The sequence below is a fragment of the Xyrauchen texanus genome, chromosome 4 (assembly GCF_025860055.1).
Source record: "Xyrauchen texanus isolate HMW12.3.18 chromosome 4, RBS_HiC_50CHRs, whole genome shotgun sequence".
NCBI lineage: Eukaryota > Metazoa > Chordata > Actinopteri > Cypriniformes > Catostomidae > Xyrauchen > Xyrauchen texanus.
The window spans coordinates 45,742,424-45,766,273 of record NC_068279.1 but is presented as its reverse complement, the minus strand read 5'-3'; the positions used below and the strand labels follow the sequence as shown (position 1 = coordinate 45,766,273).

The 23,850-nt window shown below is 36.5% G+C and overlaps 1 protein-coding gene across 2 annotated transcripts in view; it reads left to right on the top strand.

Annotated features, from left to right (window-relative positions):
* LOC127634457 (BDNF/NT-3 growth factors receptor-like) overlaps positions 1-23,850 on the top strand; it is a 40,809-nt gene that overhangs the window by 12,651 nt on the left and 4,308 nt on the right. For both annotated transcript variants that reach the window (XR_007969348.1, XM_052114037.1), the window contains exons 6-17: positions 875-1,026; positions 6,578-6,710; positions 10,021-10,335; positions 11,349-11,366; positions 11,561-11,578; positions 11,674-11,702; positions 12,103-12,202; positions 15,040-15,228; positions 16,458-16,588; positions 17,875-18,047; positions 19,347-19,584; positions 23,141-23,299. Coding sequence is in view for 1 of the 2 variants with exons in the window: in XM_052114037.1 (XP_051969997.1) it covers positions 875-1,026; positions 6,578-6,710; positions 10,021-10,335; positions 11,349-11,366; positions 11,561-11,578; positions 11,674-11,702; positions 12,103-12,202; positions 15,040-15,228; positions 16,458-16,588; positions 17,875-18,047; positions 19,347-19,584; positions 23,141-23,299 (1,655 nt within the window). In the remaining variant the exon portion in view is untranslated. The remainder of the gene's footprint in view (positions 1-874; positions 1,027-6,577; positions 6,711-10,020; positions 10,336-11,348; positions 11,367-11,560; positions 11,579-11,673; positions 11,703-12,102; positions 12,203-15,039; positions 15,229-16,457; positions 16,589-17,874; positions 18,048-19,346; positions 19,585-23,140; positions 23,300-23,850) is intronic.

Here is a 23,850-nt window from a genome sequence, read left to right as displayed (position 1 = left end):
GATGCATCACAATCTTCATTTGATCGATATTGATTCTTAAATTCTAAGATTGATCTTTTACTATACGTGCAACCCTCAACGAAAATGCAAGGAGATCACTTCTGCATTTTTAACCAAATTTTGCGCTATGCTCCTAAAATGTATTTAATTAGCAACTGGCTGGTAAATGTTTACATTTCACTCACCAATAATTGTGTAGTTTAGTCGAGAAGTGTTCAGCAGCGAGATCCTTTCGCAGCGTGTTGACAGTAAAAGTTTTTCCGTGTAATGTGTGTCCAAGACGAGATCCACAGATTTGTCATTGAATAGTGTCTATTTTAATACCCTTTCTGTTCTTCATGGTCAAAAACAAAAACTTTTTTTTTTATTATTATAATCATGCATGCACAGATGAGGAAAAGAGTCTCTTGTAAACATGTGCTCAATTACAGATGCTCTTTATAGAAGTACCGGTTTTAGCATGCGTACAACAATTCAGTGTAAATACTTGTAAATAGCACAAATTATTCAATTAAACAATACAAATATTTAATAACAGTAACAAAAAATATTGGATTATAATATCTTATTTTTTGATTGAATACATGGATTTTTTCATTTTTAAAAAAAGACAAAATGTGACCAAAATGATGAAAACGAATAAAATGTAATTAGTAAAATTAATATTTTAAAGTTTCTCCTTTCATGTTCCACAGAAACAACATGAGTGTGAAAATGCAACCAAATTTTCATTTTTGGGTGAACTATTTCTTTTAGGTATAACATTTTATAGCCAAACGGTCCGAAGATATTTGATTTGTTACATTTAGAATTCTATTGGTAGTTGTATGGCACGGGCTATAAACTGAACATCACCTCTAATTCTGTCTTCCAGAGTATCCGCATGTTGAGGTAATCCCTGCTGTCATCAATCAAATGGCAGGAAGTGATGCTAAAGTGATGTGTAGTGCATCTGGGGCCCCAACACCTGAACTCTCCTGGAGCTTAAACTCAAGTGATCACCCTCCTCTCATAACCAGCCACGAGGTAACATCCTGCTTTTCTTTTCAAGTACTGTATATGGCGATTAACTATTACTTCAGTATGCATAATGTGTTCTGTATGCAAATTTTCTTTATGCATGAAATACCAAAATGACCCACTACATTTACTTAAATAACCTGTATGCAACAAAGTACACTGTGCTGAATACTGTCTCCCCAATGTAATGCATGACTTGACTGACCATTTCCAGTGTGATGAATGAATCAGAAGTAATTACAAATGCAATTGTTTTATATTTTTTTATCAAATTAATGACATGATAAGCAGATTCATTAATCAAATTAATCATAATTAATTGCAATTAACTGCATATATTTGCCAAAAAATGGCCCCCAAATAAAATTAACAAAAATAACTTAATAGATATATAATAATTCAGATAAATCAAAGACATTATATTATTGTTGCATATGAGTATAATAGTTTATTAGATAATACAAAAAGTGGCTTTAGTACTCATATATATATATTAATTCATATTTATTGAACGTAAGCCTTTCTGGCCTACAGTCCACATCTAGTATGTTTATGAGTTTTTCTGAGGGTACATTTTTGTGTTGCGTCTACGCTTTGTTTGGTGGTCCATGTACTCTTGAACGCTTTTGAAGCGTCTCACTGTAGTGGCATCATGACTCTCGGTTCATTGTTTTTCAGCATCTGTAGCCATGAATGCAGACTTTTTAGGATGCTTAATGGAATTAAATAAATTTAAAAACTTTAAACTTTAAAAAAAAATGTGTCTTGAGACCCCTGCACCATCCAGCTGTCTATGTTTATCTGTCGGTTTGTTATGGAGTTGCGGGTACTTTTTAATGTATAGTTTTTTGTAGTATTAATACGTTAAATCGAGCATTCAATTTTATATTGATTATTTGATTGAGTTCAAGAAATAGTTCACCCAAAAATTTGAATTCTCTCATTATTCACTTACCCTGATGCCACCCCAGATGTGTATGACTGTCTTTTTTCAGCAGAGCTCAAATAAAGTTTTTTAGAAAAAGACCTTATAATGCAAGTAAATAGGTGCCAGCACTTTGACAGTCCAAAAGTGACATTTAGGCAGCATATAAGTAATCCATGTGACTCGATCAATGAATATTTTCTGAAGCTAATCGCAAAGTTTGTGTAAAAAATAAATCGATAATTAAAACATAATTAACTTTTAAAAAATGCTTCCTGCCAGCTGTAGTCGCATCATGTAAGCAAGTCGACGAGTTCACGTGAGAATTCGGAAGCGATTAATTAACAACAGAAGTACGAACGTCATGCGAGAGTTCAGCCATTTCAAACCACATCAAAGCCCTGGACGGAAGCGCGATTTAAAATTAAAAACGTTTTAATTATCGACTTGTTTCTTACATAAACCTAACAGTTCACTTCTGAAGTCATTCATTGATCGACTGGAGTCGCGTGGATTACTTTTATGCTGCCTAAATGTGACTTCTGGACCGTTAATGTGCTGGCACCTGTTTACTTGCATTATAAGGTCCTGACAGAGCTCTATCTTCTTCTAAAAATCTTTATTTGTGTTCTGCTAAAGAAAGACAGTCACACACATCTGTGATGGCAAGAAGGTGTGTACATTATGAGAGAATTTTCATTTTTGGGTGAACTATCCCTTTAAAAATGCTAATTAACCATATTGTTTTTCAAGATCATAACTGGACGCCACTCAAATGCAAAGTGATGAGGTCATGAGACAAAAATTTAGCATACTACTGATTGAAATGTTTATTGTTACATAATGCTTACTATTTTTTTTAAAATAGTAGGCAGTAATGTGTAGTATTCAGTAAGAAGTTAGTTAGATATAACCTATGGGGCATAGAAAAGTGGAGGGGACACATTTTAAAACTTTACAGCTTACTTCATGAATATTAATTAAGTGCTGTGACATTCACCCATTAGTCCTACCTGATTTGCTGAAAAGCAAAGGTTGGTAAATAGGTGTTAGGATTGCTGATTCCCTCTTGTATGTTGCCGCCACCAACGTTTGACTTCTGCTTCTTCTTAATATTTTTCAAATAATTATTTACACTTTTAGAAGGTAAGTTAAAAAAAAAATTAAATTCCCCATGGTTGTTATGTCCCTACTCTTGAACTTCGGTATCATATCAACCATATCATTCTTTTTTAGATGCATAACATAGTGAGATCTTTCACAAAATCACAAAGCTGAGATCCTGATAATTAACTAAAATGATGGTGAAATACTGTTTTCCCCACCTTTTTATTGCATTTATACATATAGACAGACAAACAAGAAATTTGCTACAGTGGAGAAAATTACATGAAATACTATGTTTAACAGAATAATCAAATGTACAGGGAGCATATTTTGTCTAAACCCTATTTAGCTCTTCATACCGTATAGCCTACAAATACTGCAGTCTCCCTCCCATCAGTTTTAACCAACCTACCCCTTACACCATTTTATATATTAAGAACATTTAAACACTTAATCTCTCTAGCATCCTGTAATGGGCTTTCATTTGAACACAGTGGAACCGCAGGTACTTGATCCTAACCCCTGAAAGCATTTTCCATTAATATTAAACACACTCATATAAAACTTACATTAAAGGGGCCTTCATCCATAGTGAAAACAGCAGCCTGTGTGACAGATGTATAGATGAGGAAGATGAATTATTTGGTGCCAACAAATTGTAAAATTTTTTAAAGTTTTGTAGGGCATCACTACAGTATTGAGCTGTTTTTTATCCAAACACCTTAAAAACAAAGCATTTTCAAGCAGTGGGTTCCCTGGATATTCCTATGAGTCAAATAAGGTTTGTGGTAAACATTACCTGGAAATTACACACTTTCATACCTCAAATGTGAATTTTGAAGCTGCCGTGTTTAAAAAAAAAAAGTAGGTTGCAAGTTGCAAGATAAGGAAGACTACAACACTCACATTCTTGTAGTCCTTATTTAGCAACTCCTTAGCAACAGAAAATTCACATTTGAGGTATGATTGTGTATAATTTATGTTGTAGAACAAAACATCCTAGTATCTTCAAATAATGTTTACCACAGACCTTATTCTACTCATAAATTGAAAAACCCTAACATTTTTGGTTTCAACAGACATGAATGATACCTCAAAGTATGTGGTTTGTTGAGGAGAGGTGTGCTATTACTTTTCAAAGTGATCAGATGATTTCAGGATGATACAATGGGTGAAAAAAATCACATACATTTACATTGAAGAACCCAACCAATGGGACCAGATCATGGAGGTTTGGGAGTGGGCTCCTTTGACTTTGTCGTTTGGGCCAGAAAGCAACCACCCACAACATCCTAGCAACACCCTAGCAATGGCATAGAAATGCACTCATAACACTCAGAAAACATTAGCAACCCCATAGCATTGCCCTGGCAACCACCCAGAACAAATTTGCATCATCAAGCACTCAAGGTGGGTCTCAGTCATTATTAATCGAGTCGTTGCGTACTTAAAAAGATTGTTCACCCAAAAATGAATATGTATGACTTTCTTTCATCAGCAGAACTCAAATGAAGATTTTTAGAAGAATATCTCAGCTCTGTAGGTCCTTTCAATAAAAGTGGATGGTGATCAGCACTTTGAAGCTGCTAAAAGCACAGACAGTCACAGTAAAGGTAATCCAGACGACTCCAGTGGTTAAATTAATGCCATTTTAAGTGCTACGTACGCGATCTGACGTGTTAAAATGAAAGCAAATCCATTGAAGCTTGTGAACAATCGAGATGCACTTCTGGTTGTATCGCGCCAATTCTCTGAAGTAAACAATTACAGTATAGTGAAAAGGACGTTCTGTAAATATTGATCTGTTTCACACCTACTTATCACATCACTTTAAAAGATATAAATGTAACCACTGGAGTCGAGTGGATTACTTTTACTATCACTGTAAGGGCTTTTTGGAGCTTCAAAGTGCTGATCACCATTCACTTGATTTTATGGACCTACTAAGCTGACATATTCCTCTAAAAATCTTCTTTTGTATTCAGCAGAAGAAAGAAAGTCATACACATCTGGGATGGCTTCAGGGGGAGCAAATGATGAGACAATTGTAATTTTTGGGTGAACTTTCCTTTAAGCGCTCATTGGAAAAAGCTCTCACACAAAATTTCACAGTTACAGTTACGTAAATGTATTCTTTCTTACCCTCATGAATCAAAATTATTTTTGTACATGAGGGTGTCAGAGTTCAGCCACTTATGTTGATTCTGTTTTGTTGTCTTTGTAGCTGAGCTCTGACACTCTTGTTTAGTGTCTTGTCTAGTCTATGTGAGAGTGCATGGCTCGTCCTTTTGGCATTGCCATGCATTCTCTTGTCTTGGTTACTAGCATGAGTGCATTGCTCTTATGTAATTCTTGAGGTATGCACTCGTGTCAATTGTTTTGTGCTTATCTCTTGTGACCTCGGGCGCACTTCGTGTTGCGCTCACTTTGTGCTGTGCGTCCAGGTCATGATCCGTTGTGCTGGGCCGCTTCGGTCTTGGTGCCTGTTTATTTGTGGCCGAACCCTCGCACAAATGTCCCATCTTGTCTGTTGTTTGGCATGGGCGTATGTTGCCTTTGTCTCTGGCACTATGCGTTTGTGTTATTTGGGTGTTGTGTCCGTGAGAGTTCATGGCTTTGTTTAGTTTCTGTATTGCCATGTGTCTCTCAGTCTTGCGTCACACCCTGCCTCCTTGTCTGCTTATTATTAGTTTATTGGTTTCACCTATCCCTCATTAACATGTTTGATTTCTCTCTTGTGTTTGCTGGCCTGTGCTGGATTGTTTCATTTGTTGGTTGGTTTCCTTCCCTGTCGGTTCAGTTCTTTGTGTATTTATTTCAGTTTGTTTTGTTTGTGTTCTTTTATCCCTCAAGAGAGATTGAGTTATGTTTGATTCCTATTTTAAAAAAAGCTCATTGATGCCATCTGCGCTTGGGTCCTTCCTTAAAACACCCCATTCTGTGACAGAACAATCCAGCCAGTACCGGACCCAGCAGAGGCACAATGGGCATCTTCCTTTTTCCATCTCCCCATGTTATTTTCCATCCGTCAGTGCATGATCCATGTGCTTAGGTCCTTCCTTAAAACACCCCATTCCGTGACAGAGGGAGCATGTGCCTGGAGTTAGTAATTTGCATAATATGCAAAAATGTCCATATGAGGGCTTTCCTTACAACTTCTGCTGTACAGCCATTTGTCACTCTTTGCAATGATGTGCTATCACATGAGAGCATGCACAGCTAGATCTTTGAGTAAAGCAATGTATGACATTTTTTAAATCAGTTATATGTCACATGCAGTCGGCTGTATTTTTATACATCTTTGTTATTTGAGTCGCTTAGTTATTTAGTGTCTAATAGTAAAATATATTAAAAATATTTCAGCTTCACACAATCCATGTTTTAGGGCTCTAAAAACAAATACATGCATATTCAGAGTTAATGAGAGAGTTCTATTCGCCTTCCAGTCAACTCTGAATTTTTTTTTATAAACTTCAGTTAGAAACTAATTCAGATCAGAAACCAGTGTTGTTGTCTTTCTCATAGATTAACAAAATGGATCTGCAGTCAGTGTTGACTCTAAGTGGACTTTCACCTGATGACAACGGCCGAGAGCTCACCTGTAGCGCTGAGAACATCGTCGGCCAGAATGAGTCTTCAGTCCTGCTCAATATTCTCTGTAAGACTCAGTGTTTGTGATGGTACCAAGTTCTTTTTTAAATGTATTTATTATCATCTTATCCTATTCATCAGGTGCACTTATAATGTTTGTCCAAGTTTCTTACAAGTACAAAACAAAGTGGTAGTTATTTAGTTGTGAATGCTTGTTACTCTACCTTTAAGAATTCTATGTAAATGCCCTTTTTGGAATGTTTACCAATGATTTGTAAATTTGCTGATGGGTATAATATACAGCAGGTTTCCTAAACCAATTTATCAATAATAACAGCCTCTTTGCAAAGCAAGCATTACATTTTGACAGATTTAAACAAACAATCCATGCTGAAATGTGCCACGCAATCTGTTAGGGTCATACTGAAATGATCAGGGACCTTGGGAAAAAAAAATTCAGCCGCTCTTTCCTAACCTTGGCATCCTTCTGAAGGCAATGGAGAGACATACAATAATCATGAAACAACTGACACTAAGTTAAACTTTTATAAGACTGACTTGATTTTAGGAAATGGTAGGTTGAACTATTGGACAGGGTCTAAGAGTTGAAGACATGTTTGAAAATATGCCAAATTCTTAAAATACAGGAAATTTGCCCTCAGGCTATCATATGAGTCTACTGTGCTCTGTTAAACTCACAGGGCCCTATTTTAAGAGCGATAGCACTAAGCGGAGCACTTTGCCATAAGTCAAAAGTGCAAAGTCAGTGGGCATGCCATGCAGTTTTGGTATTTTCGTACAAGCATGCGCTAAGACTAGGCCCAAGTGGGTTTGGCGAAACTGCGCACACAATACACTAATGGGCTGGATCAATTGCAATATAATTTTGTGGTTTTTCTCCAGCTATTGTCTGCGTCTTATTATACTGCATAGTCCATTCCCTCATTACCAGTGATATGAACAAAAACTGCACATACCTAAGAAGTTGGTAATGTAAATGGACTATATATAATGAATTAGATGAATAGAATTATGGAAACCATACTTTTCTATGCTTAGAAAATTTTATTTTAATCAGGATTTGGATGTATACACCATTACTGTATATTTTCATCTACTGATACACAAATCATGGCTAGTATTTATAATGATTGTATTGGCAAATAATTCACTTCTACTGGTTGATTTTGAACAGTTAAATTCATTTATTGAAACACAAAAAAATTTACATTTTAATTACAATTCAAACAAAACATATATATAATACAAATAATGAAATGGTCAAATAGTTATATACATAATCCAAACATTTTATCCTCTCCAACTTCTGCCACTGGCCCCTTTTGCAGTGACTAAAAATTACTTGAGTTTGTTACCATCTGCGGGTGGAATCTCCAAACTGCAAATGCAGGGACTGAGTTTGGACTTAGCGCTGAAAACAGACTTGCTTTTGAAATGTCTAAGTGCAATTACCTATTTCTCAGGAAAACAGCAAATTTTGCTTTGCGACACTTCATTTACAAACACTACACCCACAGTTTGTGTGCATATGCCAACAGATAACACGAACACTCCCACCCATGCCCACTTGCGTTTTGTGCTGTCATTGTGATTTGAATTAGTGCTTACATTGAATAAGACATTGGATAATTACATTGTTTTTGCATGGTTGTTGTGCAAAGTGCTGTGCTTTGTGCACCCACAATAATAGAGCCCACAATGTTTCATAATGGCGCTAAAATATTTCAAAGTTTTTCTACAATGTAGCAAAGCTTTATGCTTTCTTGTAGAATTTACTCATTGGATTTTGTGTACCAATGACTGTTTGCATTTAAAGGTGAAGTGTGTAATTTTTTACTATGTTAAAGGAATATTCTGGGTTTAATACATGTTAACCCCATTCAGAGGCATAGCACCAAATGTTGGGCCCTGGGTACAGAATTATTTTAGGGCCCCTAAATAATTTGGGTTTGTGGTGGGGGTTATATACAATTGAATTGAATCTTTATTGTCCGTTCTCATGGAAATGAGTCTTTGGCCCCCCTATAAGGTGGAATAACATACAAGACAGTACAAAAACATGCATTCACACTCAGTACTCTGTCTTTTGGCACTACATATAAAAAAATAAATAAACAAGATTATATATACCAAATAGTACATTAAATAGGAGTAAATTCCACTAAGTAAATAACAATTACATAACATAAAAAGGACAGATAATAAAAAGCCTGATAAAAACCTATAAAACACTTTAAATGTATATTATATTATATATTTATAAGTAATTCCAAATTTTTTTATTTTCAAACACAAACATTATTTGAATCAAGCCAAAAATTAATAAAACAAAATGCATACAAACAAAATTATTTATACATTTATAATTTACAAGTTCTTGTGTTGGCAAAGTGCCGTAAGATCTCTGAAATAAGAGGGGTGCCAGGTTGTTCAGTCTATGAAGGTAAAATGCACGAGTATCTCTGGACCAGAGATAAGGTTAGTTTAAGAAAACCATAACTTGCTAACTGACATTTACATAATAAATTATTAAGTATTAATAAACTACTAATTATAATATTTATAATATATTTATAATCAAATTATTTATAAAAGAAAATTCTGTGACAATCAGAGCTGCAACAAATAAAGGTAATCCCAGAGGAGATCTCTCTCAGTTTCTGAGCTTCTCTCTTTCGATCCTTCAAAAACAAATTCAATCACAAACTCTCACACACACGCACAAACGCACTAACTTGTTACTTCAGTAAGTGCTCCAGTAAAGCAGTGCTATACTCCGTTGCTATTTCTGAAGTGATGTTATCGAACTAGCAATGAGGGCTCGAACTGTATTAAAGCAAGACGCTGAATCCGTGGCGGAAAAACGATGTATTAAGGTGTGATAACTGTGATATAAGCGGAATAATTGACTCCGGCCCATTGGATTAATAAAATTAATGCACAACTGAGGTGCAACGGTTAATCCGCTATATGTATATATATATATATCTTCTTCACGTAACGGTGTATGTCACGTGTATATACTTGTGTAGTATATTATCAATGCCAAACCAAATAACCAGCCAAGTTGGAATTTTCTCCTTTTTGCTTTTGGTTATACACTGTATGTTTCTTTATGTTGGTTTCAAATATTGCAGTAAGCCTCTTTTTTATCACTCTCTTGTATTCGTCACCCTAGTACCCTTCTATACTGTCCCTCCACCCCATGTGCTGTCGGACACTGTCCTTTCATCAAACTGCAGAAAATGTTTCCACATTCCTCTTGTTTACTCCTGTGGTACATCCTGTGATCACACTTCCTCTCCTCCTCCTCTCTTTCCTTCTTTCTCCTTCCTCTTATCTTCTTCCTGGGTCAGTTCCCCCATCTATCGTGCAGCTGGAGGAGCCCGAAAGGCATCAGGACTGGTGCATCCCATTCACTGTGACAGGCAACCCGAAGCCTGAGCTGCGCTGGTACCACGAGGGGATGTTGCTGGAGGAACAGCAGTACATCAGGACGGAGATCCATGAAATCACGGATACGGAGTACCATGGCTGTCTGCAGCTGGTCATACCGACCCACATCCATAATGGCATTTACAAGCTGGTGGCCAGCAATGAGTTTGGAGAAGACAGCGGAAACATCACGGCACACTTCATGCACATGCCTGATGTGGACCACTCCGGGACAGGTGGATCTGTGTTTTCTTGTTTTACTAATTAAAGTTCAATCATGAAACTCTACATGGTGCATGGTGATTGGTTCTTTGCACCAACTCCCTCTTTGTCTAGCATTTATGTTTCCCAAGTCGTTTGCAGGAAAGTAGGTAAACTGCAGCCCGCCACAAGAGTTTTCTCACTGAAACTCTCCTCCTCCTCGGCACTACCAAAGTCACAAATACTATGTTCTTTGGATTGAGAATTATTAGATTATGAGATATTTTATAAACATTTAAGATAACTATTATATAGCATAAGCACCTTAAAATCATGATTTTGGCTTCTCCCATCTCAGAGCTTTTAACCCTCTCGTCTGTATTGAACTATTAAAAACATACAACAGTGTTTGGAGATTATAGATTATAGGTTATAGATATTTTTAGTTAATAACTTACCTCTTACCTTGAATCTATCTGCTTTGGAACTGTTTGCTTGGATCTGGACTGTAAATAAAGTTTTGCATGACCTCCAGTTCCCTCATCCCCAAATGTCCTGAGGTTCCTGTCACGGAGGCCGTTCACGCCCCAGGTCATCAAGTCTATCCTATTCCATGTCCTGGTTGAGTTTGCTGTGGCCCCTGAGTCATCCTAAGCTTCTGAGTCAGAGTACCTAGAGTGATACCTTAACTGAGGCTAAACATGCAACCCTGTACTCATTCTGGTGTACTTTTAAAATTGTATTATTGAATTTTTGTTTAATTAATGTTTATTGCTAGAAAACAATAAAAGCACACACATCAGGGATTTAAACTGTATTCATACAGCAAACAGTTGTAAATCTGTGAAGAAAACTGTCAAATATGGAAAATGAAAGAGCTCATGTATTTAGTTTGCTGAAAAAGTTTAAAAAAAGTGACGTAATTTAAAATTCAAACCCCATTTGGTACCCTTTTTGTTGAAAGTGCCAGATAATGCACTGAAATATAATTTATGCATGTATGTGTATAAGAGCAGTTTTAAACTTTGAGATATTTTTGTTTCCGCAGATGGAACATTCTATTATGGTAAGTTATCCTGTGACACAGCATTTTGATGAATTATAATGAGTACATTTTTATTATAACAAAGTTAGCTTTTTACACTAATGAACACATTCTAAAATATTGTGATGAGTTTATTTAATGTTATTTACTACCAAATTATTAATTTCACACTCCCTATCCATTTTACTTATGCGGCATATGGTATTTTCATACAGACACAACGTTTAGCCCTGGTAAGTGTGTTTCACCTTTCTTTGTTGAAAATTTGTTAAGTTGTGAATTGCAATTTTATACTCAGTGATATTTTCATTTTTTTGCCTTTTTAAAGAAACCCCGCCGTTGGAGGACACAGTTGCGGTAAGTTTCCCAGTTGTCCATTACACTTAAAATTCTGGTTTTCCCCTGTTTTTACAAACTATGAAGCAAGTCAAATGAGTTTTCTTTTTAAAACGTATTTAGCAACAGATGCTGTTGATCGAGCTTAACTTCTGGGGTGTACCTCGTATTTGAAAAGTTCCTTTCACTGTGATTTATTTGTAAGTGCACATATTATTTATAAGAGCACATTAGGGACAACATTGTAGAAACAAGTCATTTCAATAAGTAAGTGGCTTAATTTCATACAATCTTACAATACTGCCATGTCACACTAACTGTGCTAAATCAATGAAAACCCTACCACAAATGGGTAAATTGCTTGCTTGAGTGTTTCTTCGTTTAAAGTACATTTACTATATTAATGTGCTTTCTATTCTAGGTGTATATAGTGGTTGGGATAGCTGGGGTTGCTTTAACTGGATGCATTCTCATGTTAGTTTTCCTCAAGTATGGCAGAAGCTCAAAATTTGGCATGAAGGGTAAGTAAATTATGTAGATTCCACTTCATCTTTTCACTGCTGCTGAATGTTTTTTTTAAAGCCAAAGTTTACCCTATTTAGTTTCCCTTATGTGGTGTTCGGGTCAAATTGACCCATTTCAAATTTTAACAAAAATAAAAATGATAAAAGGATACAATTGTTCAGCCTGAAACTCCATGGCCTTATATTCTGTGAAGAACATGCAAAAGAAAACAATTAATTGAGTACACATACTACAATGCCCCCACACATTCATACTATGTTCGGGTCAATTTGACCCGCATAAAAACAGAGACACACAGACAGACACACAAACAGACACACAGAAACATGCACGCACACACACACACACAAACTCACCCACACATAGAGAGCTAGAGAGAGCACACACACAGATAGAGAGAGACTTACACACACTTGCACCTGCTACATTGTTACAATCCAAGCACCAAGAAACCTTCTGCTCCCGCTTTCTTTACCCTCTGTAGTGTGGGAATCTACAGAGACACACAGACAGACACACAGAAACATGCACACACGCACACATACTCACTCACTAGATAGGTATGATAGGAGTGGTGCTTGCCGTGGCAAATTTCTCACCACGATGTCCCACCAACTGCCTCAAGTTGAAAAAAGGCCACCCATATGACAGTAGGATGTTCCGGTCCAGAGATATTGGTGTTGTTCCATGGTTGCTAGGATAACCACATCTGGTTGCTAGGAAGTTACCAGGGTGATGCTTATCAAGGCTTCTTGCTATTAGGGATTATAGACTGATCGGGTATCGGTCCTACGAGCCCGATCCAAATCCGATACTGTGTATTAGTCATGTTCATTACTGTCAAGCTCCAAAAATGAAATAAAAGAACCATAAAAACACCATTAAAGCAGTTCATATGATAGTGCATTTTACTCAAAGCCACTTGAAGACTTGTGATAGCTCTGTGAATCACAAAAGGCTGTGTTTAATAATATATAAAATGCACGTGCAGCTCCAGCACGTTAATGAATGGCGCTGCTCTGTTTACACCCACTCACGGCTATTTTTATCCTTTAAACAGTGCACAATATTTGAGTGCTACTCATGAACATCATCTCAGATGTAGATGCTCAGAGATCTGAATCCTTAAAAGTCCAGATACAAGTTGAACAAAAACAGCTTATTTTCTACTGATGACTTATACTAGAATTACTGTTAATTTTCCTGCTACATTACCAAGTATACTAGTTAATAATAAAGTATTTCTTAATAAGCTATACATTTATATTGAAATAATGTGTAGTTAGAGGTTTGTGTTTCTTTAAATATTAAAGAGAACACCCAATTAGTTAAAAACACACAATAATGTAATGATATTATAAACTGATTATGCAAAAAAAACAACACTGGTATTAGATCGGGATCGGAAGAGAAAAAGTGGTATCTGTGCATCCCTACTTGCTATCCTGAGTGAAATAAGTCAACCCGGAAGTCTCTACGATTTTCTGGTGCAGAGATATGTGTTTTGCTATTTGGTTGCTAGGGTATGCCAATATGGTTGCTAGGCAGTTGCCAGGGTGATACGAAGAAGGCTGCTTTCTGTCTTGAGTCATACAAGCCAACTATGAAGTCTCTATGACACTCTGATCATGAGATACACATCTAAGTGATTTGGAATGGAAGTCAATGGGGTTTGGTTGCTAGGGTGCTCTAAATGGTTGCTAGGACATGGCTTAGTAGCGTCTATGATGATACTTGAAGACTGATTGCTCACCCAAGTCAAACAAGCCAACTCTCATGTCTCTAGGACATTCTGATCCGAAGATATCCCTCTCAGCCTTTTTGAATGGATGTCAATGGGGCTGCTTGCTAGGGTGCTCTATATTGTTGCTAGGGAGTGGTTAACCATTAAACAGAGTGATTCTTATTGGCTGTTTACTGGCCTGACTCAAAGGCGCTAATCAGCAAGTCTCTACGATATTCTGTTCTGAAGATATCCAAGTTTTATTATAGTGGATTTTTTTTACATAAATTAGAACTTTATCACAAAAATCAAAATACATTTCCATTGTTAATTGTGATCTAGCAGAGATTAATTGCAAACATTAATCATATATGTTGTCTATATTGTTTGGAATTGAGATAAAGACAATATATGTTAAGGTATGTTATTTCTGTATTGCTTTTAAAACCCCAATAATGTACCGGGTCAATTTGACCCGAACAGTACCAAAGGGTCCAAAAAGTGAACACCACACAAGGGTTAATATGATTCATAAGTCCATGTTATTTCAAAGGGAATTTTTTTTTACTTTGTCTGTGATCAAAACTGAAGGCATTGAAATAACTTTCCTTTTATTCTGACTTTACCAAGGACGTGCAAATACAGGATAATGTTAACCAATAGCCAGACAACTATTCAGGCACTGGCTCCATTCTGGGATGAAATGATCCATTTTCAAGATCCAATCAAATCCTGATGGAGAAAATTATGTCCCGCTCATTGAATATTCTTTTATTTTACTTGGAAATAAATCAAGTAAAGAATGCTGTTTCGAAATAATGTTTCAACAGTAATGTTTTATCAGGTTTTAATCTAAATGTACGGAAAAGTTTTTTTATGCTAAATGCAAAAAACAAAAAAATTTATTTATCATGAATAGTTATAATTGCAAAATAACAATAGGCTTATCAGCTTCTTCTGATATAACTTCTAATATTCAACTTTCAATACACCTTTGAAATTCTTTCTTAGAACCAGTGCATTGCCATTTATGCATTATTCATAACCAATCGCATTCTTTTTATTTGGATTGATTATTGCATTGTCTGGGATTTTTGCCATCTCCACCAGGCTCTTCATCTGTCATTAGCAATGACGACGACTCAGCCAGTCCCCTCCACCATGTTTCCAATGGCAACAACACGCCATCATCCTCAGAAATGGGCCCGGATGCCGTTATTATCGGAATGACAAAGATCCCAGTCATTGAGAACCCGCAGTACTTCCGTAACCCTGGAAGCATGCTCAAATCGGACACTTGTGAGTTGCCATGGCATGCTGGGCCGCCAGCACCCCACTCCATCATCTGAAATATTTTCCAGCCCTAGGTTGCTGCTGGTCAGTTTTCATAGTAACCTCCCCCTCTGTCACCACAGCAATGATAGCAGGGGTGGCTGATGCTGAGTAACTTAATCACTGTTAAGTTATCATTTTCATAATCTGTATTTGTGTCTTGTGTCTAGTAAAAATATAAAAAAATATTTAAAACAATATTACTTATGAACAAAATAGCTTAAGATATTAAGACTTGTTTTCAGAGAATATATCTTGAATTAGGTTTACTTTCTTACCACATTTGCAAATAGTTATTTCTTGTTTAAGGATAAATCTAAGAAAAGTTAGATTTATACTTTCAGAAATAGTTCACCCAAAAATGTAAATTCTCTCATCATTTGCTCCCCCTGAAGGCATCCCAGATGTGTATGACTTTCTTTTTTCTGCTGAAAACAAATGAAGATTTTTAGAAGAATATTTCAGCTCTGTAAGTCCATATAATGCAAGTGAATGGAGACCAAAACCTTTAAGGTCTAAAAAGCACATAAAGGCATGTGGGTTAGAAACAGATCAATATTAAAGTCCTTTTTTTTTCTTTTTCTTTTTTTTACAATAAATCTCCACTTTCACTTTCACATTTTATTTTTTTGCCGATTTGCAATCTACGTGCATATCGCCACCTACTGGTCAGGGCTGGTCAAAGGTGGAGAATTATAGTAAAAAGGACTTAAATATTGATCTGTTTCTAACCCACACCTATCAAATCACTTCTGAAGACATTTATTTAACCACTGGAGTTGTAACCACAGAGTACAATACTACCAAATTATACATTTCATGCTCTCTATCCATTTTACTTATGCGGCATATGGTATTTACACACAGACACACCTTTAGCCCTGGTAAGTTTGCTTCCGATTTCAAGACATTCTCTGAAAACTAGTCTTTTTATCTTACACAAATTTGTTTCTCAAATAAATGTAACTTGTTAAAAGGATGTGTGTAAGGCAAACATCACCAAAACGATTGCTTATAATTGGTGTTAGGGTTTTTCAAAATCCTTAATGATAAATATAAAATTTTCTGCTCAACATGTCCTGCCTGGCAGACATTAAAACATGCAAAACCATTTTTTTTTTTACATTTTGACACTGAAAGAGGGACCCGTGCATTTAACATTCAATAAAACAATAAATGTGTTCCTTCTTTTGCAGTCGTCCAGCACATAAAGCGTCACAACATTCTGCTAAAAAGGGAGCTTGGAGAGGGTGCTTTTGGAAAAGTGTTCTTGGCAGAATGCTACAACTTGACACCTGACCAAGAGAAGATTTTGGTGGCTGTTAAGGTATGGCATTTACACAACAAAACATTTATTAAATACATTTTAACATCTAAGAAATTCTCTTCAGAGAAATGTCAAAATTAACACTTATTACTATAAATAAACACATTAGCCTCTAACCACCCCCAAATGTTTTTTATTTTTTTAATCTTTCATCCTTCAACCACCTGACTTTCTTATGCAATTTCCTGTTTCACTCTGAATTACGTCAGATTATGGAAGTTAAATGGGTTGCTTATGCCGCTTCTTGGTGACTAAGTTATCAAGTTAGAGTGGCCACAAAATGACGTTTTAAGCAACATTTTACCCCAAATTTAAAATTCTCTCATCATTTACTCACCCTCATGCCATCCCAAATGTGTTTGACTTTCTTTCTTCAGCAGAACACAAATTCTTTTAGAGGAATATTTCAGCTTTGTAGGTCCATACAATACAATTGAATGGTGAACAGAAATTTGAAGGTCCACAAAGCAAATAAAGGCAGCTTAAAAGTAATCCGTACTTCTTAAATTGTTACATCCATATCTTCAGAAGTGATATGATAGGTGTGTGTGAGAAACAGATCAATATTTATATTATTACAATTTTAATAATTTAAGAATGAGAAAGTGAAAGTGAAGATTGATAGTAAAAAAAGACTTAAATATTGATCAGTTTCTCTCACACACACACACTTGTTGTGTTTCCATGTTTTATGGGGACTTTCCATAGACATAATGGTTTTTATACTGTACAAACTTTATATTCTATCCCCTAAACCTAACCCTCACAGAAAACTTTCTGCATTTTTGCATTTTCAAAAAACATAATTTAGTATGATTTATAAGCTGTTTTCCTCATGGGGACCGACAAAATGTCCCCACAAGGTCAAAAATGTCGGGTTTTACTATCCTTATGGGGACATTTGGTCCCCACAAAGTGATAAATACACGCTCACACACACACACACACACACACACACACACACCTATCATATCGCTAGATATGGATTTAACAATTTAAGAAGTATGGATTACTTTTAAGATGCCTTTATTTGCTTTTTGGACCTTCTTGGACCTTCACATTTCTTGGCCACCCTTCACTTGCTTTGTGAGGACCTACAGAGATGAAATATTAGTCTACAAATCTTTGTTTGTGTTCAGCAGATGAAAGAAAGTCAGACACATCTGGGATGGCACTAGTGTCAATTGATGAGAGAATTTACATTTTTGGGTGAACTATCCCTTTAAGGTAAGCATCTGTAAGTTATATCTGAAGTAAGAGATAATACATGGCGTTCTTTCTCACAGACGCTGAAAGAGGCCAGTGAAAGTGGGCGGGCAGATTTCCACAGAGAGGCGGAGCTTCTTACCAACCTGCAACATGAGCACATTGTCAAGTTTTATGGTGTGTGTGTAGAAAGTGACCCCCTCATCATGGTGTTTGAGTACATGAAACATGGAGACCTCAACAAGTTTCTCAGGTTTGCAAGAAAGCACCCACACTTTGAACTGGTATCAACATTAATGTTTTAGTCAAAGGAATATTTGGGGTTTAATCCAAAATGATTTCTAATGACAGCATCTGTGACATACTTGTGATTAGCACAGAAATTAGCATGACCCTCAGCATGTTTACAGTAATGCACTTACAATGGAGGTCTACGGGGCTGTGGGGGTTTAGAAGTAGAAATGTGAGGCTGCTATTTTATATACAGTACATTTTTCAAAATATTCTTTCATATGAAAAGTTGTTTAAATTGTCCAATTTAACGTGGGACTTCTTTTCGAAGTGGAAGACTTTTGGTTGTGTGTTTCAGAAGTTATTCCTGTGGGTTGAACTTGTAAGCAGTTTTTTTTTTCAGATAGTTACACCATTTCTGACATCCTCGCGCATATTGTGCAAAAGTTACCGGGTTTACTGAGTTTACATGGCCATGACATGGTTGAGTGGTTTTATATATCTTTGCACCAACAATGATTCTATCACCCTTGTCTCATGCAGATACTTTAAGTCTTGTGGCTATACTTTTGAAAGAGCAAGATAAATGTGTCAACATTTATTCTGGTTATCAGATGTTGTCACATAGACTGTTGGAAGTGCATTACTGTAAATGTATTTTTTATCCCCTTTTCTCCCAATTCGCACTACTTAGTAGCTCCTCATAGTGGCGTGGATACTCACCTCAATCCAGGTGGCTGAGGACAACTCTCAGTTGCCTCCTCTTCTGAGACAGTCAACCCGCGCATCTTATCAAGTGGCTCGTTGTGCATGACACCATGGAGACTCCGCAAGTGAAGGCTCATGCTACTATCCGCGATCCCCGCACAATTTACCATGTGCCCCATTGAGAGTGAGAAACACAAATCATGACCACGAGGAAGTTACCCCATGTGACTCTACCCTCCCTAGCAACCGGGTCAATTTGGTTGCTTAGGAGACCTGGCTGGAGTCACTCAGCACACCCTGGATTCAAACTCGAGAATCCAGGGGTGGTAGTCAGCATCAATTGTCACTTAGCTACCCAGGCTGTAAATGCATTTTTGATGAGTTAGAGCAGATAGTGAAGGAAAAGAAGCTAATAAGTGCACAGCATACCTGGGAACTCCTTCAATGCTGTTTTAAAAGCAGCTCAGGTGGCACCCCATGAGAGAATGATCAGTGTGCATAGCTGTAATGTAGGCCATTTGAGGGTGGCTACTTTGAAGAAGGAAGAATACAAGAGATTTTGGTTTTGTTTAAAATGTTTGGTCACTGCATAATCCTCATTTGCAATTCTCAGGGCTCATGGTCCAGATGCGGTTTTGATGTTGGATGGGCAGCAGAGTTTGATGGAGTTAACCCAGCCGCAGATGCTGCACATTGCTCAGCAGATAGCAGCAGGAATGGTGTATCTGGCTTCACAGCATTTTGTGCACAGAGACTTGGCCACACGAAACTGCCTGGTGGGAGAGAACCTGCTTGTGAAGATCGGAGACTTTGGCATGTCCAGAGATGTCTACAGCACTGACTACTATAGAGTAAGTGCGGGTGGACCACCTTCAAAAGTGGATATCCACATAATATCCATTTTGTGCAATGTCTTTTTGATCTAAGGAACCTCAATATCTCTTTCAAATTTCTTATTTCATAAAAAAAAAAATATATATATATATATATGATTATATGTGAAGTTTAGATTAAATGCTACATTATATTGCACTGCAGTGGGAAGCACAGACTATTTTTAAAGTGTCTGCAATTTTGCTTTCAAAAGTATGCAAACACTGACATTTCTTAACAATCTAACTGAACTCTAAAGTGTTTTTTTACAACAAAATCATCAAAATGTCCCATTATAAAAGTTGAAATAAATGTGTTAAGTCAGATTGCAGGTAACTGCGCATGGATCTCCCAAAAAAGCACAGTGTCCAGGCATGTTTAGAGTCTTTCGTCCAATCAATGTGGTTATTTTCTCCTCTTAAACCGAATAGTAGGCTACCTGGATCTGCCATAGATTCCCATAGGAGTACGGCTTCAATAGTGTGTAAGGATGGTGTGTCAACTGTCTTCTATGGACTTAATGACGTATAAAAAATCAGATTGCTTTAAGTGAACGAATAGTGATGTGACATTTAACACTTTTCTTAGCTAAAATGTTGAAATGCACAAAGTTATATGTCGGTTATATAGTTTAATTTTATTAAACTCAGCTAAATAGTGACTAGGCTACAACTCTCACAAGCATTTGATTGATTATGTACACTGCAAAAAATTCAAAATTCCTAGTATTTTTGTCTCGTTTTCTAACGGATCTAAACACGGATTTCTAATCTAAACTAAACAAAATGATGCTGTGACAGATATTAAAGGGATAGTTCACCCAAAATGAAAATTCTCTCAACATTTCCTTGCCCTCATGCCATCCCAGAAGACTTTCTTCTGCAGAACTCAAATTACATTGTTTTGAAAAATGTCTGATTTAGTCCATACAATGCAAGTGAATGGGTGCCAACATTTTGAAGCTCCAAAAAGCACATAAAGGCAGCATAAAAGTAATCCATAAGACTCCAGTGGTTAAATCCATATATTCTGAAGCGATTTGATAGGTGTGGGTGAGAAACAGATCAGTATATACAAGTCCTTTTTTTTTTTTTACTATAAATTCTCCTCCCTGCTCAGTCAATCTCCATTTTAACTTTCTCATTCTTCTTCTTGTGTTTTTGGTGATTCACATTCTTCTTGTATATCACCCCCTACTGGGCCGAGAGAACAAATTCTAGCAAAAGAGGACTTAAATATTGATCTGCTTCTCACCCACACCTATCATATCACTTCAGAAGACAAGGATTAAACCACTGGAGTCTTATGGATTACTTTTATGCAGCATTTATGTGCTTTTTGGAACGTCAAAGTTCTGGTCACCATTCACTTGTATTGTATGGACCAATAGAGCTGAAATATTCTTCTAAATATATTTATTTGTGTTCTGCTGAAGAAAGAAAGTCATACACATCTGGGATGGCATGTGAGTGAGTAAATTATGAGAGAATTTTCATTTTTAGGTGAACTATCCCTTTAAGTCTTCTTTTCAGAGAAAACTAACAAAATATATTAACGTTTATGCTCATAACAAGAAAAGGAATAAAAATTTACAATGTTGAAAGGAAAAAAAAAAAAAGCTGCTTCAAATTATCGTTTGAGGTATGACTGTAATTTATTTTGCAGAACAAAACATGAAAAATCTTTTCAATTAATTTGAACCACATACCTTATTTTACTCATAAATCCAAAACTGCTATTATAAAAACTCATAGGAATCAATATCAAGGACAAACAGCTCTATTCAGATGACCGAGAATGCCAACGGATTGTTTGCTCCAAGTATAACACAAAGCCGAGCATGCATAGCTAGAAACATTTGCATTCCACTTGCGTATGTTTTGGGCCAAAAACAGGCTGGATAGACAATATTGCAAACACTGATTATCCTAACATTTCCCTCATGTACACTTAAAAGTGAGTTTCAGGTATTATGTGTTATTATGACCAATTATTTAAATACAAGCATATGAACAGCTGACTACATATTATGGTTCCCCACAGTGATTTCCTCCAGAAAGGAAGGCCAAAAGCACCATCTGACACTGAAGGGCTCTCCTCATTCTGCACCCTGCCAACACAGCCGGAAACACTGCTGTGTCAGCAGGCATGCGTGTGTGTGTGTGTGTGTGTGTGTGTGTGTGTGTGTGTGTGTGTGTGTGTGTGTGTGTGTGTGTGTGTGTGATGAAAGACTATCAGCTCCCTCTGCTGTAATAAAATAGAAAAACACAGAATAAAATGTAATTTATGCATTTTTATCAGGGATCCAGCAGTGCAAAAAAGTCATGAAATCGATGTCACAAATACCGCTACTGAAATAATTTTTAGGTATTGTTATATTGCAGTAGTCAGGTACTTGTAGGACTTCCATAAGGCACTGGCTGCAAATTTAAGTTGCGCTGTTAAAATTTGTGCAAACTTTCAGTCACATTCCCCTTTATGATCTTCAAAACAGAACATTTGACTCCACATACAGAAAACACTTGAAAGGTAAAGTGTAATTAATTTTTGTGCCACTAGTGTATCTAAGCGCAATTGCAAATAAAATGGTTGTCAACAGTCTGGCTATGATGGTCCACCAGCAAACCAGCATTCAAAAAATGGAGGAGATCAGCATTTAACTTCAGCAGTGTTGGGCAAGTTGCTAAAAAAATGTAGCTAGCTAAGCTGCCCACTACTCAACAGAAAAAATAGTAAAAGCTATAGCTAAAAGCCACACTTTAGAGAAAGTATCTCGTTACTCCACAAGCTACAAACTAAAAATAGCTTGCTACATTTAAGCTACTTATTTTTATTTTCAACAAGATGCACAGATCATACTGTCAGACAAAGCATCTAACAGTCTTATTCACATGACGTTTACATCATGTGAATAAGACTTTTTAATATGCTTTGTGTAACATGTTTATCAAAGCCTTGGTACAGTATAGTGCCATATAAAAGTGTATACAGTATAATTTAAGATAAATGTATGTGCATGTACAAAACATATCATATTTATACATTCTACTTATACAAACAAAATATGCAAAATAAATGCAATGTTCAATTTTATTTTTTAGATATTTGCGCTACTACCTCTACAAACCTAAATGGGGCAACAACACTCGGATATCTGATGGTATTACATGGATCTACCATGGTATTTTGATATGCAACTGTTTTGTATTTACATGGTTATTTAAAGTACTGTAAAGAATACCATGGTACTACCATGTACTTTACACTGGTAGTGGGTGCACGGCTTGATGTAGTGATGTAGCTTTTGTCAATGCTACATTGCTACCTAATCAAAAATATAGCTTTGTTACTGAAAGGCTTTTTGGATTTAGAAACTAGAGAAGCTACCACCTCACTACTGAGAAATGTAGTTTAGCTTATTTGTTGTGAAGCTACTGTCCATCACTGAAATTCAAGGTGGTGTAAGCTGGTCTTTTCAGCAGGGATACTAGGAGATCATTTAATCACAATGTAAATGTATATCTATAACAACAGGTGGGTGGTCACACCATGCTGCCCATTCGCTGGATGCCTCCAGAGAGCATCATGTACAGGAGATTCACCACAGAGAGTGACGTATGGAGTCTGGGAGTGGTCCTGTGGGAAATCTTTACCTATGGCAAGCAGCCCTGGTACCAACTCTCAAATAATGAGGTAAGAATAAGTCAGATTTTAACCAATCAAAGCATAAAATATGACAAAATCTACAGAATCCATCAGGGCTGATTCATAAAGCACATCTTCTTAGTAGAGCACCAGTGGTACCGGGATTAGCCATTTATAGGTAAATCAGAAGTTGTAAAGTAGTGTGGTTAGAATGCCATTCCCAACTCAGCCTGTGTTCAGATGTATTTATTATTAATCTGTTAGGGACTGTTCAGAGGCATTCACTTGTGTTTGGGTGGAATTTTCCACTTCCTTTTTCTCACAAAATGCATGTTTTTATTTCCTATAGTTCACCATGGGTCAACAATGTCAGATGCAAAAAATGGGTCAAATATTTATTATAAATACTGACAAATCTGGCATTGTTCAATGAATGAATAAACTAACATTACAGGATGATTTCAAACTGATGTTCAGCTCCATCTATTGAACTGTCACCACGGTGGAACAAAATCTGATACTGCGCCCATTTACATGCAATTTAATAGCTGACTACTCCCAAAAATCTGCTTTTTTTACTAAATCAAAGCAAGAAACCC